The sequence below is a fragment of the Salmo salar genome, chromosome 01 (assembly GCF_965601325.2).
Source record: "Salmo salar chromosome 01, fSalSal1, whole genome shotgun sequence".
NCBI classification, from domain to species: Eukaryota; Metazoa; Chordata; class Actinopteri; order Salmoniformes; family Salmonidae; genus Salmo; species Salmo salar.
In genome coordinates, this window is record NC_138291.1 from 136465421 (window position 1) to 136480984 (window position 15564).

The 15564-nt window shown below is 43.8% G+C and overlaps 1 protein-coding gene across 2 annotated transcripts; it reads right to left on the reverse strand.

Moving 5' to 3' along the window:
* Positions 1 to 430: 430 nt before the first annotated feature.
* On the reverse strand, positions 431 to 14970 carry urm1 (ubiquitin related modifier 1). 2 transcript variants are annotated; one of them, XM_014125701.3, is made up of 5 exons: positions 14824 to 14970; positions 9783 to 9853; positions 2737 to 2818; positions 1641 to 1689; positions 431 to 1188 (listed from the first exon to the last, which is right to left on the reverse strand). In XM_014125701.3, exons 1-5 carry the CDS (start codon positions 14856 to 14858, stop codon positions 1120 to 1122), a joined length of 306 nt encoding a protein of 101 aa, XP_013981176.1. In that variant the 5' UTR covers positions 14859 to 14970; the 3' UTR covers positions 431 to 1119. The 2 variants fall into 2 exon arrangements, with proteins under 2 accessions (XP_013981176.1, XP_013981186.1); XM_014125711.3 differs by lacking the exon at positions 14824 to 14970 and adding an exon at positions 12904 to 13276.
* Positions 14971 to 15564: the final 594 nt, after the last annotated feature.

A 15564-nucleotide genomic window follows, 5' to 3' on the forward strand; every position in this document is an offset into this window, starting at 1 on the left:
TTTCAGGTTGATCTTATGAATATTCTACGTCAAGGCTCTGAGGAGAAATAGTCCTTAAATCCCCGCTGTAATCAGCCTATAACTTCAATCCGATACCCCATTTACATCGATCAGTTTTAAATCACGATATAATACTTTTAAATGCTTATTATTGGCCTATATGTACCGTTATAATAAAACATATGCCATACCATAATAATAACATTGTCAAGCAAATTATTCAAATGCGTGTAGCTATAGGGGAATGGGTAAGGATAGACAACATAAACAACGATGTAAACAGGTTGTGTATGCTTCGACATGTAGAGTGAGGCATAGTAAATTGTGACCTATCATTCAACTAGACTTTTATTCTGCACTGCAGCAAAAAGAAAGATGTTGTTGAAAGGGAAAGTTAGACAATTTGATAGGTAATAAATGAGTTAAAGTATGCAATCCTTTTCTTTTATTAATCTGATCTAGTAAGTCAATTAAATACATGTGTTTATGGTTACATCATTGCAGCAAGCTAAATGCATCTTTCTTGGTCTCAATACATACATTCAAGGATTGAAGCAGCAATTTGTCGGTGAATTAAAAAAAAGTTAAAAAGATGGTAAATTATGATTCTTGACCAATCACATGCAGAGTTCAAGGCAAAAAAAGTATCAACTCAAGTCCTACTGTCTCTTCTGAACCTATTTGAATGGAGACAGAACTGTAGCAGAATATTCATTAGACTGTGGCCCTGAAAAGACTCACGCCATCACCATAGAGTCCCTCTCTGTAGATGAAATCTTCTCTTCACTCCACAAATAAATAAAAATCATTCTGGAGGACCAGCACCCATATTAAAAAAAAAAACGGTCGGAGGCTGATCTAGGATCAGGCCCACCCCGTCTTTATAATTGTAATAATTATGATCTAGATCAGGTATTGAATACAGGCTGAGGTCTTGGAGAACATAAATCATAGCATCCCAGGGTTCTTTCAGTGGTTGGTTGGTTGGTTGGTTGGTTGGTTGGAGCGGAGAGGTGTAAGAGTCCAGCGAGTTTTGTTTTGTGGTGGAACAATAGGAGTAGGAGGAAGTGAGGGCAATTGTGTGTGGAGCTGCCTGTGGACATCTACACCCAGTGTATTCTAACCTCCATGGAGAGTAGAGATGAATACTACGTTGTCCTTGTCCTGTAGCTCGTACTCCAACTCACCCTTCAGAGAGAGAGATTGAATTCATTGAAATTATATAAAAGGTGTGTGTGTGTGTTTGTGTGTGACACACATGCATGCTAGGGATATTTAAAATATACAAATACATATGTTTAAATAAGGAAAGAGAGAGACACATACAAACAGTCAGACATACACACGTATGCTATAACATGTAAATAGAAAAGACATGGAGGAGATAGACAAAAGGGAGCGTGGATTTGCTTCTGTAAAAATGTTTTTACAAAATAAATAAAAAAACAGAAATGGTATCAAAAAGGGTGCTCATAAATATATATTTTTAAATGCATTTAGTTTCAAAAGACAGGTATAGTTTTTAGATGTACGCTGTAGCAGAATCAGATACAGAATCCGTATACCGTGCAAATGAACAACGTGCGTGAGCTTTTTGTGTTTAGTCTTTTACACCCAATACACACTGATAGAACACCCACCATCAATTCCCAGTCGGCATCATTGATAAGTACCAAGATCCCAGGCCTCCTATTAAAATCAAGGAAAAAGACAGAGCATTGAACACCTCAGACACACAAGTAAGGCAATCTAGTCTGAAGATAATTCTACACAACGAAGGAAAAAAATCTAATAAAAAAATCGCATGCGTGTGTTTTACACATCACAGGAGGACGCAGATCGGGTGTGTGTGATCATGTGTTGTAGATGGGGTGTTGGGGACTGCGGTAGCCCGGTTAAATCTGACTATGGTAGCGAAGACATAGCGTTTCTCTTGCTGTATGAAGTTGCCTCCATCCCCACCGCAGTCGGTGAGCTCGACGTCACAGAGTCAGAGGGCTACACGCGATGCTCTGATAGGCTGCTTTAGCTTCAAAAATCCCCTTTCCATACTGCATAAAATACATAACCTCCCCCTGACATAGCCAGTACACCTCAAAACATAGTCCCGTGTGACTCAGTTGGTAAGGTTGTGGGTTCGATTCCCACGGGGGACCAGTATGAAAATGTATGCACTCACTACTGGAAGTCGCTCTGGATAAGAGCATCTGCTAAATTACTAAAATGTTAAAAAAATAAAAATCAAGCATCAAAAACAGCCTCCACTAATGTGGTGCAGCTGTTAAAAAAATGTCTGTTTTCAGGTTAAAAGCAAAGAATCCCAGTTTGGAATACAATGTGTGAACTACAATGATTAAGAGTAGACAGATCTATAGAGTCTATAGGAAATAGCACAGATTTCCTCCCTCTCTCACATGTCCTGCCTTCATTAGCTAGTTACCCCTATAAATAGACCCTATAAAAAAGGAACAATAAAATTCTATAATGGGTGAGGAGGACAGAGCATCCACAAACCACAACTCCTGTCTGTCCGGTAGTATCTATCTCCTTTAATGATGGCTGTGCCTTTCGCATTTTTGGCAAATATAAACATTTGTCTGCATCGCTCCATTTGTAACTGTTTCACCCCAAAAAGAATAAACAGTCGATCAGTAAAAAAATGTTTTGCGGTGTGTGTGTGTGTGTGTGTGTGTGTGTGTGTGTGTGTGTGTGTGTGTGTGTGTGTATAATACTCACACAGTATCTCCCTGGACAAAGAGCTCTGGCCGTTCCTTCAGCATGTTCCCTCTGATCCATACCAGCAGCTGCTTCATGTCCCCTCACACACACACACACACACACACACACACACACACACACACACACACACACACACGTGCACACAGGTACACAGACAGAAGCAGAGACAGGGGTCAGAGTTCAAGGTGCATGGTCCAGCCCCCCGTCCCAGCCGGTCGATGTGACGCGACAGAGAGACCAGGGATCACCAGAGATCACGGTGTGTGTGTGTGTGTGAGATGCTGAGGGGGATGGAGAGACAGACGTCTCGAAGCCGGCCATCGCCCTCATTCACCTCTGGGACATTAGGTTTTATATTAGGGTCTCTTGGTAAACAAAGAGGTTCAAATATAAAAGGAGCTTTTAAATGGATAACATCCTGACATATATAATCCTCCACTTCCTAAGTGGAGGTGTGCATGGTATGCATGGTATGCATGCAGTGCTGTCCTCGTAAACCCGAAAGGTCCGGTTTCCCAGATTCAGATAAAGCCTATTCCTGGATTAATAACGAAATAAATATTTTTCTGTTGATTGAAATTTTCTGCCTTTTGAAAGAGAGAAATAGCGTCATCTCTGTCCAGGAAACCGCTCCTAAAACGGAGATTAGGAATTGATTGACAGAAAATGCAAAGCCCAAAACAAGGAATTCACATTATTGTGTGTCTATATGCATTTGAAAATGAAACACATTCGTGTCTTTTTTAAGAACTTGAACGTCAGTGATATTTAAAGTGAGTCTGACCTCTGGAACAATCGGCTGTTTGGAAAAATGACCTTGCGTTAACAATGGCTTGAGCTACTTGAACCGTCAGGCTACAGAGAACAACATATAGCGAACCGTCGGGTTACGAGAGCAACACACACACACACACTACAGGCAATTATAATATCTTCTCTCCGCCATTCGATACGATTCCATATACTGTAACCTAAGCATTCATTACTGTCCGTCAACGTGCGTGGGAATGCAGTGTGTGGTTCTTATAAAACAAACGATGTGTTCTTATAAGATCATGGCCGTCTGCAGATGTACAGGAGGACAAGGCCTCGCGATGGCATACGAGAGCAGGACTGAGACTGCAGTTTCCCATATCACAGAAACACACACACACACACACACACACACACACACACACCAGCCTCCCCATCTCTAACACAGCATCATCAGCCTCTCTCACCGGATCCAACCAGTTCGCTCAGTGCTGATGTGAGATGGAGGGAGGGAAAGAGAGAAGGGGAGAAAGAAGTGAAAGGACATAGAAAATAGCAAAGTCTACGTTGCGGCGGAAGTGATATCTGGCGGTAGGGCGTTTGAGAAAATGTGACGAGGCTGTGCTCAATGCTCACTAAAGCGTAGAATCATTTCATTATTGCCATCGGCACTGATGTGCTATTCAGGTCCATAACCTCTGAACAGGGCATGTCACAGAAAGCATATGTAAAAGAAGCATAGGGGCCAGTCTACAGACAGACAGCCCATCAGACAGAGACAGAGAGAAAGCTCTTCACAGAGCTAACACCAGTCTTACTCTACACCAGTGGTTCTGTGGACATTGATGAAGCGGAAACCGCTTGTATGGGAGTTGTGGAATCCAGCCCTTCTAAAACATCTAGGCTCTCTGCTCGTTACAAAACAATCCTATTACCTGGGGGTACTGTAGGGTTTTGTAGAAGTGTTTGGTGGGGCTTTATAGTGCACCTCTGAGGCGTGGTTGGGGGGGGGGCAGTATCAGGTTAATTGGACTCTTCACGAGTGTAATGATCGGCCTACCGTCCTTCCTCCCCCCCTCCCTGCCTAGAACCCCTTCTCTCTCCTTTTCCCCCGCTCCCTCTCCTCTTCCTCCGCTCTCTCTTCCCTCTCGCCAGCACCTATAAAGAAGAGTGATGCAGAGCAAAGGCAATGAATATTGACTTGCACCTCAGCACAGTTCTAAAAAAAGAAGCCAATCACTCCACTCTCATAATTTCGCCTTTGTGGGAGCAAGATACTCTCTACTCTCTCGCAAAAAACGACTGAAGTCTATCGCAACCCCCCTCCCGCCCTGACTGTCGATTTTCCTTCAGAGAGACAGAGGTCAGGGTGGCCGAGGGGGCAGAGATGAAGGTTCTCCTGGACTCTGGTCTGCTTTCATTGTCCTGGGTCGTACTCATTAGGATATGCAACAGAAAACAAGAGTTTCTTATTGGACAAGTTCAGGTAGTCCCTCCCCGATTCAGACAGTTTTCTGTCGTTTGGTGCCTAGTGAATACGACCCCGTTTGTGTTTCAGCCCATCCATAGGCTGTAGGAAGAGTGCAGGTGGGGCGGGCCAAGGATGATGGAGGACAACAATGGAGAGGAGGAGGAATATGAGGAATGTGCGTCACAGGCTCCATGCAGGTGCATTATGGGATAGCGCAGTTTGGGTCGGAGGGGAGAGGGCGTCTGAACGGCGGGCTCAAAGCATTCCCTCTTTTTCTTTCCTCTTAATTCCCCTCGTTCTCTCCGTGCTATTATTGTGGTTATCTGTGGGTGGGAGGAAATAAAGTCATCCATCTTGCTGGAGATGTGTGATGGGACATTTTCTGTGACGTGGGGGGGGGGTTGGGATCTTAGGCGGGGGGGATTCAGAGCCAGGGTCATCAATCACTCACAGGGGTTAAAGAGAAATATTGAGGATTCAGAAAGGGATTCTCTCTCTCTCTCTCTCACACACACACACACACACACACACACACACACACACACACACACACACACACACACACACACACACACACACACACACACACACACACACACACACACACACACACACACACACACAGAGAGAGAGAGAGAGAGAGGTCCAGCGGACAGCAGATCAACAAGGTCATCCTAGGCTCGCATTCTCTGCTCTGGTCAACTTTTGTGTTAAGGTTGTCCTGGAAACTACACTGCCACGGAGACCAAATCTTTGTTTGTAGAGGTCAGAACAACCCAAACGACTCCTATCAATCCCTCACAGTTCCCTCAACTATGGGGTCTAGCAGGGGAGTGGACATTCACACACTTCAACACGGTCACTCACACAGTCATTAACAGACACACATATTGACAAACAAACGAAAAACGCACACCACACACCTACACTACCGCTCAAAAGTTTGGGGTCACTTAGAAATGTCCTTGTTTTCCATGAAAACATACATGAAATGAGGTACAAAATGAATAGGAAATATAGTCAAGACGTTGACAAGGTTATAAATAATGATTTTTAATTGAAATAATAATTGTGTCCTTCAAACTTTGCTTTCGTCAAAGAATCCTCCATTTGCAGCAATTACAGCCTTGCAGACCTTTGGCATTCTAGTTGTCAATTTGTTGAGGTAATCTGAAGAGATTACACCCCATGCTTCCTGAAGCACCTCCCACAAGTTGGATTGGCTTGATGGGCACTTCTTACGTACCATACGGTCAAGCTGCTCCCACAACAGCTCAATAGGGTTGAGATATGGTGACTGTGCTGGCCACTCCATTATAGACAGAATACCAGCTGACTGCTTCTTTCCTAAATAGTTCTTGCATAGTTTGGAGCTGTGCTTTGGGTCATTGCCCTGTTGTAGGAGGAAATTGGCTCCAATTAAGCCCCGTCCACAGGGTATGGCATGGCGTTGCAAAATGGAGTGATAGCCTTCCTTCTTCAAGATCCCTTTTACCATGTACAAATCTCCCACTTTACCACCACCAAAGCACCCCAGACATCACATTGCCTCCACCATGATTGACAGATGGCGTCAAGCACTCCTCCAGCATCTTTTCATTTTTTCTGCGTATCTCAAAAATCAAATGTCTTGTAACATGCGCCGAATACAACAGGTGTAGACTTCACCGTGAAATGCTTATTTACGAGTCCTTTCCCAACAATGCAGAGTTAAAAAGAACGAAAATTAGCAAAGAAAAATATTAACACAATAGAAAAATACATGGCTCTGGATAAGAGCATCTGCTAAATCAAGGTTTCCCAAACACGGTATGCAATGACTGACAAGAGGAACTGATGATGCACCACCCCATTTTAGAAATGTCACCTTGTGCATTCTACTATTACCACTTTCAAGAGTACGTTCAAAGCCGAACACCTCAAACTTAGATTCGTCTGTTCATAACACTTTTTTCCAATCTTCCTCTGTCCAGTGTCTGTGTTATTTTGCCCATCTTAATCTTTTCTTTTTATTGGCCAGTCTGAGATATAGCTTTTTCTTTGCAAATCTGCCTGGAAGGCCAGCATCCCAGAGTCGCCTCTTCACTGTTGAAGTTGAGACTTGTGTTTTGCGGGTACTATTTAATGAAGCTGCCAGTTGAGGACTTGTGAGGCGTCTGTTTCTCAAACTAGACATGTACCTGTCCTCTTGCTCAGTTGTGCACCGGGGCCTCCCACTCCTCTTTCCTTTCTATTCTGGTTAGAGCCTGTTTGCGCTGTTCTGTGAAGGGAGTAGTACACAGCATTGTACAAGATTGTCAGTTTCTTGGCAATTTCTCACATGGAATAGCCTTCATTTCTCAGAACAAGAATAGACTGACAAGTTTCAGAAGAAAGTTCGCTGTTTCTGGCCATTTTGAGCCTGTAATCGAACCCACAAATGCTGATGCTCCAGATACTCAACTAGTCTAAAGAAGGCCAGTTCTATTGCTTCTTTAATCAGCACAACAGTTTTTAGCTGTGCTAACATAATTGCAAAAGGGTTTTCTAATGATCAATTATCCTTTTAAAATGATAAACTTGGATTTGCTAACACAACGTGCCATTGGAACACAGGAGTGATGGTTGTTGATAATGGGCCTCTATATGCCTATGTAGATATTCCATAAAAGAAATCTGCTGTTTCCAGCTACAATAGTCATTTACAACATTAACAATGTCTACACTGTATTTCTGATCAATTTCATGTTATTTTAAATGACAAAACATTTGCTTTTCTTTCAAAAACAAGGACATTTCTAAGTGACCCCAAACTTTTGAACGGTAGTGTACTAAAAAGGATGTGACAAAATAGGATACAAAAAGAATGTGCCTTTGGCCTCCACTAAAAAACATTTACCACCGTAGCAAAACGTTTTGCAACGAAAACGTAGGTCCCTCCTACTTTGGTTCCGTTTACGAATAGAATGATTTCAATGTCACTGATTTAACTAGATCTATACCCGAGATGGCTCTGAGGTGCTGTACTATGAATGAAAGGAGTAAATCACAGGAGATGACTGAGGTGCTGTACTATGAATGAAAGAAGTAAATCACAAGAGATGGCTCTGAGGTGCTGTACTATGAATGAAAGGAGTAAATCATAGGAGATGACTGAGGTGCTGTACTATGAATGAAAGGAGTAAATCACAGGAGATGGCTCTGAGGTGCTGTACTATGAATGAAAGGAGTAAATCACAGGAGATGACTGAGGTGCTGTACTATGAATGAAAGGAGTAAATCACAGGAGATGGCTCTGAGGTGCTGTACTATGAATGAAAGGAGTAAATCACAAGAAATGGCTCTGAGGTGCTGTACTATGAATGAAAGGAGTAAATCACAAGAAATGGCTCTGAGGTGCTGTACTATGAATGAAAGGAGTAAATCACAAGAAATGGCTCTGAGGTGCTGTACTATGAATGAAAGGAGTAAATCACAAGAAATGGCTCTGAGGTGCTGTACTATGAATGAAAGGAGTAAATCACAAGAAATGGCTCTGAGGTGCTGTACTATAAATGAAAGGAGTAAAACCAGTTGAGTGTGATGAGCTGCAGTTCCACTGCAGTAGGCCTCCTCCTCTGGGGATGAGCTAGGCAGTTTTAGGAGACCTTTTCCTCCATTCTACCTACTTTCACTTCCCTATTTCCACCAGGAGAGCCCAGGAATAGATGGATAGAGAGAGGAAACAGGGCCACTCGTCCATCCCGCCAACCCCCCAAAATGATTTTACACAAAAAGAACTTGGAGGCTTTGTCACAATTGTCCCCAATACTCAAACACCCCTTCCCGGGCCCCCTTCCTTCTTCTTCTCCTCCACAGCCACCCCTACCTCTCCTTTCCTCCCTGACTTTGCGTTGTGGATGGAAGACCCAACAACAGTATCACTGGCTGCATTTACAAGTGAATGAGGCCTAATAATGGAGCAGTTAGGAGAAGAATGGGTCAAGGCCCGGGGTGGCTCACAGATGTTGGTGGTGCTGGAGAGGGAAGGAAGGAGGGGGCTCCAACACCATGGTTACTGAGGAAAGACTGGAATGAGAGAGGGGAGATGAGGGGGTGAGTGGACTGTTTTATACACAATTTTCAATGGAGAAGGAGGGGAGGGTTGGCCGAACTGAGGGGCCAAGGCAACCAGACAGGCAGGCAGGCCACTGGCTAGCATGGCCAGCTCAACAGCTGTCCAGGCACCATGTGAACAAGGGCTGAGAGAGGTCAGAGAGAGAGTGATGGAGGGAGGGGGAGAGAAGGGAGAGGGCAGACACAAGGACAACAGTGGTGGGAGAGAGAGATGGATGCCGGAGAAAGAGAGAGAGCAGAAAGTTAGAGCTGCATGATTTAGTATGATTTGTACTGGGGTTTTGTCTCTGCATATTAGCTCCCGCTGAGTAGGGGCCATAAGAGCGGCTAACGCACAACCCCCTCCTCCCTTTTAGCCGGCGTTAGAGGAGAAAGGGAGGAGATATATTGAACTAATGAAGTCATCTATGCACGTGACAGTTGAGTTTTGTTTAGTCACATGGAAGAGAAAGGCTATTTTCTTAGGATCAATTAAGAGGGGGAGGGGAGGCAATCAGAGGAGGCAGAAATACCACACCTCCATCATCCTTCAGTCACTGAATTTAAACTGAATTCAGTTAGTGGTCTGTTTTAAAACAGAACTGTGCATAATCAGTCTGTACTGCATAATCAGGGCCTATCCTTGGCTTCAAGTAATGTCTCTTAAAAAAAATATATACTAAATGAGAGTAAATATTCATTGACAATTGATCAACAATAATGTTGATAAACAAGTTGTACTCACAGGGTTCTGATTGGTTGGGCAGGGTCACATGATGCTCCTTCACGCTGCCAAACAGTAGCTCCGCCCCTCCCCTAGGAAGTAAAGGGCATTTCATTACATATCTGTTCCATAGTTATCACTAGGTTGGTAGAGTAACTTTTCAGTGTCATATTGAATTGGTAAATAAAAAGTGCAGCCAGGGTGGTATTAGATTAACATAATCTGGAATTAGAGGGCATGGTGGTGAGTTAATCCCCGAGGAAAGGAGAACGGGCTGTGGAGACTAGAGACACTGAAGAATACGAGAAGATATGGTAAAGAAAAAGGGAAGAATAGAGATGGGGAGAGGTGAGGCACTGAAGAATAGGGAGATGGGGCTCCCCTGCAGTGAACTAGTGTGTGGCATCGGACGCCAGCAGAGATAATTCAATAAAGCATATCATATCACAGCGGTGAGCCTCCCCTTCAGACCATTACAACAGGTCCCACTGGCCTCCCTCAACAAGGACAGAGACAGACATCCGAGAGGCAACTGAAAGCCACCACCCAAGAATAGGGACTATAAGGGGACCATCTATTTGCGAGGGACTAGGCTATAAACAGTGCATTCGGAAAGTATTCAGATCTGACTTTTCCCAGATTTTGTTAAGTTACAGCCTTATTTAAAAAAAAAAATCCTCATCAATCTACACACAATATCCCATAATGACAAAGCAAAAACAGTTGTAACATTTTTTGCTAATAAAACATAAACAAATAAAAATGAAATATCACATTTACTTAAGTATTCAGACCCTTTACTCAGTACTTTGTTGAAGCACCTTTGGCAGTGATTACAGCCTACAGTCCTTTGGGTATGTCACTATAAGCTTGGCACACCAGTATTTGGGGAGTTTGGATGGTTGGCTGGAGAGTATCGCTGTACAGCTATTTTCAGGTCTCTCCAGAGATGTTTGATCGGGTTCAAGTCTGGGCTCTGGCTGGGCCACTCAAGGACATTCAGAGACTTGTCCCGAAGCCACTCCTGTGTTGTCTTGGTTGTGTGCTTAGGGTCCATGTCCTGTTGGAAGGTGAACCTTCACCCCTGTCTGAGGTCCTGAGCGCTCTGGAGCAGGTTTTCACAAGGATTTCCTGACTAGTCTCCCAGTCCTTACCGCTGAAAAACATCCCCACAGCATGATGCTGCGACCATGCTTCACCGTAAGGATGGTGCCAGGTTTCCTCCAGACGTGATGTTTGGCATTCAGGCCAAATAATTCAATCTTGGTTTCATCAGACCAGAGAATCTTGTTTCTCATGGTCTCATCAGTCTTCTAGGTGCCTTTCGGCAAACTCCAAGCGGGCTGTCATGTGCTTTTTATTGAGGAGTGGCTTCCGTCTGGCCACTCCACCAGGCCTGTTTGGTGAAGTGCTGCAGAGATGGTTATCCTTCTGGAAGGTTCTCCCATCTCCACAGAGGAACTCTGAAGCTCTGTCAGAGTGACCATCGGGTTCTTGGCAACCTCCCCTCATATCTCGATTTTTTCAAACTTATTCACAATATACACTACATGACCAAAAGTATGTGGACAACTGCTCGTCGAACATCTCATTCCAAAATCATGGGCATTAATGTATAGTTGGTCCCCCCTTTGATGCTATAACAGCCTCCACTCTTCTGGGAAGGCTTTCCACTAGATGTTGGAACATTTATGCGGGGACTTGCTTCCATTCAGCCACAAGAGCATTAGGGAGGTCAGGCACCGATGTTGGGCGATTAGGCCTGGCTCGAGGTCTGCATTCTAATTGATCCGAAAGGTGTTAGATGGGGTTGAGGTCAGGGCTCTGTGCAGGCCAGTCAAGTTATTCCACAGCGATCTCGACAAACCATTTCTGAACGGACCTTGCTTTGTGCACGGGAGCATTGTCATGCTGAAACAGGAAAGTGCCTTCATCAAACTGTTGCCACAAAGTTGGCAGCACAGAACCGTCTAGAATGTCATTGTATGCTGTAGCGTTAAGATTTCCCTTCACTGGAACTAAAGGGCCTGAACCATGAAAAACAGCCCCAGACCATTATTCCTCCGCCACCAAATTCTACAGTTGGTACTACGCATTCGAGCAGGTAGCGTGAGATGGTGAAGCATGATTCATCACTCCAAAGAACGCGTTTCTACTGTTCCAGAGTCCAATGGCGGTGAGCTTGACACCACTCCAGCCGACCCTTGGCATTGCGCATGGTGATCTTAGGCTTGTGTGCGGCTGCTTGGCCTTGGAAACCCATTTCATGAAGCTCCCGGCGAACAGTTATTGTGCTGACGTTGATTCCAGAGGGAGTTTGGAACTTGGTAGTGAGTGTTGCAACCGAGGACAGAAGATGTTTACACACTACGTGCTTCAGCACTCGGTGGTCCCATTCTGTGAGCTTGTGTGGCCTACCACGTCGCAGCTGAGCAGGTGTTGCTCCTAGACGTTTCCACTTCACAATAACAGCACTTACAGTTGACCGTAGCAGCTCTAGCAGGACAGAAATTTGATGATCTGAATTGTTGGAAAGGTGGCATCCTATGACGGCGCCACGTTGAAAGTCACCGAGCCATTCAGTACGGGCCATTTTAAATGTCAGCAACGGGTGTGGCTGAAATAGCCAAATTCACTCATTTGAAAGGGTGTCCACACACATATATATATACATACATACACACACACACACACACACACATGTACATACATACATACATATAAGCTTAGTTGCTCAATTAAAGCTCATACACTGCATTTAAACAGTCAGCAATAATCTAATGAATTCAAAACTTGGAAAATTATACCTAAGCTAAATAAAAGCATTCCACAACCACTAATTATTTAAACAAAATAGTTTAACCTGCTTTTGTTTTTGCAATAATGACTGATATGGCTTTCAAGTCTGTCCATGAAAATGCTTTTTGTTCCAAATGTAACCAGGACCGTGCAGATCGCCACCAACAATGACCTTACTTGTTTTAGCGGGCATTATAGAAAATGAACACAGGTCTCATAAACAATATCTCAAGGACAAGCCCACCTGCTAGTGCAGCTAATATTTATATTCCAATTTTAGCCAACTTTGATCTATTTTACAGCTAACAAAGTAGAACAGTTGATCTGTTATGAACACACCCACCTGTCCGTCTCCAACTGTTCGAACAGCATGCCTGCCTGTCCACTTTGTTTAGACGTTGAAATCAAGTGCGAACGAGTTTTTCATTCCTTATGTGCATGCGTGTTTCTATGCTCATTGCACATTGATAAAAACACAGACTAGATAGCTAACACCTAACAGTCTGTGGCTAAAATGCTGACGACGGTACATGGTGCCGCATTGCCGTGCGACAGAAACAACGTTTATTTGATATATCGCCCAGCTCTACCGTCAACCCACATAGTAAGCAGATAGTGGACACATCCTAGTAAACGGACCCGCAGTGACTAGACTGCCAGCACGAGACAAACATTAGTCGCCTCTCTCCCTGCATGGAAGAGAGAGGAGAGTTAATAACATTTCAAACGTCTTTCTCTTTCGAAACGTCTGTGTGCGTTTAATGCTAACTGTTAATATGCAACATGCCAGAGCGAGTGAAATAAACAATGTAAACATATGAGCGCGCAAGAGATGGAAAGAGAGTGAGTCAAGTGCAAAGATATAGGGGTGAGCACAAGAGATAGGAAAGGGGACAGATCAGAGAGAGATAGAAGCAAAGATAGACTGTGCGTGTGTGTGTTCGGCTGCTGCAGGTGCAGGCCGGGTCACTATAAAGAGAGCTCACATCGCCTGGAGAATGCAGAGTTGTCATTCACTCGCGCTGGTGCCGAGCTGGCCTAGAGCCCAGTATATCTATGCAAAGAGAGATCGAGCGAGAGAAGCACGCCTAGTAATGAATCACTCACTCTCTGGGGTCAACGAGGTTTAAGCAAACACTGTGTTCGCTCATCAACTACAACATTTTTAACGCATTCATCCCTATCCTATATAGTCTATGACAGAGAACTGCATTTATCCTATACGATTGAGCAAATTTCCTGTATGCCTACTGGAACACTCGCTCACTCACTGGGGTCAACCAGTTCTCTCAGTCTCAAACACTACTTCTCTCATCTCCTACAACATCTTAAAGCGTTCGTCCCTCTCCCTATATGACAGACAAATGCTGTCATCACATGGCAGCCCAGTCAGGACAGAATAAATGCTTTTAGGCTACAATCACAGACGTCCTGTATGCCTTTTCTTAGTGCAGTGTTTCACACACTGTGAAGCAGTATTCTTTTACAGAATGCAACACTGTAATTAGATTTGACAATTACTGCATAACAGAGTCAGAGAAGTGGATGCCCTCAGTTGAGACGTGCACTAGCTTGTGACAGCAACCTTGAGGTACCTGTCCACAAATGCTTCTTTCTTTTCCTTCGTATTACGGCACAGTTGCTAGAGTGTTAGATAACTTGTCTGTCTGTTCAGGGGGTAATTTCTCAAAAAATACGAAATGATCGACTTTTGAGACCTTTGTTACGGACAGACTAGCTCTGGTCCACGCGCTTGCGGCAGTATGTGAGTACCAGAGTTAATCTGTTGGCATACACCCTACACTCTTTAAAAAAAACACGTTTACACCCTGCACTCTAGCAACATCATTACTTGGTGATTTGCTAAAGTATATTAATTGTAAAAATAAAATAAAAAATATATATAATAAATAAAACTGAGCAGAGGCAACTATTTATTGTCGTCGCGCGATGAACCAGAACAAAGCTAGTAATTCATGATAATCTATTCCTAAACGCAGCAACCTAGCTAGCTAGATACCTAACATTAGTTTGTTAAACTATAGTCATGCATTGGTTTAGCGTTAACGTTAGTTTGCGACTGCACGAGTCATTATCTCATGCACTGTAGCACTAGCGCCATATTTGCGATAGTTAAAACCAACAATGTATTTTCTGCCTTTTGAAAGTAAGACGACGACTGAGAACAGACGACGTCTTGTTAAATGTGTTTGAAAATGTACAAAGGATGTGTCAAACTAACAAAAACGTATTTTATACCAACCCAAACTCCAGGTGTATCGCTATGGGCGCCGCCATATTGTTGTCGTCGGAAGCAGGAAGTTTACACACCAGCGCTGTAAGTGACGCTATCCAATGATCTTCTCCTCTTTGAAAAAAATCTTTCAATGCCAAATACTACACTCCTAGTGTTACATTTATTGTTGCCTATCCCAGCATTTTCTGTTGAAAATGAAGATGTATGTCTGAAATAAGCTTTTTTTCTTTGCCTTTTTGTTTAGGGGTATTTCTAATAGTCTACTAGTTGAATGAAGGTATCTGACTAACAATATCTGACTAACTGTCTCATATAACAACACCATATGCAACAAAATAAGAAAACTCATACTTTATGTTTTGAGAAAGATGGGTGGTTGAAGTAGTAGTAGGTGTGTGTGTGTGTGTGTGTGTGTGTGTGTGTGTGTGTGTGTGTGTGTGTGTGTGTGTGTGTGCGCGCGCCATGTCAAAGGCGCAACCCCCCTCCCCCTGTCTTCTCTGTCATTGGTGACAGCCCTGTCCCGATATGGGTGGGGGAGATTGAATTGCAAATCTCCTGCCTTCTGTTAGCGTCCAAGGCTGCGGTGGCCCTTTCCAGGCGCCATTCATGTGGTAATGAGAAAGTCCAGGAGGAGAGGCTGGGTGAGGATGCTGGGGTGTGGGGGGGTTGGTTCAGAAAGCGAGGGAAACGTAGACTGCAGACTGACTGATGTCCAGAGAAAAGGAGATCACAGACTGACTGATGTCC

Bases quoted from the DNA above. Each gene is read 5' to 3' on its own strand.
- urm1 (XM_014125701.3), bottom strand. From the start codon at position 14,858: ATGGCGGCGCCCATAGCGATACACCTGGAGTTTGG. The intron at 2,819-9,782 runs GTGAGTACAACT...TGTGTGTGTGAG, and splicing joins GCCCAACCAATCAGAACCCT to GGGACATGAAGCAGCTGCTG. The intron at 1,189-1,640 runs GTGGGTGTTCTA...CTCTCTCTGAAG, and splicing joins ATGCCGACTGGGAATTGATG to GGTGAGTTGGAGTACGAGCT.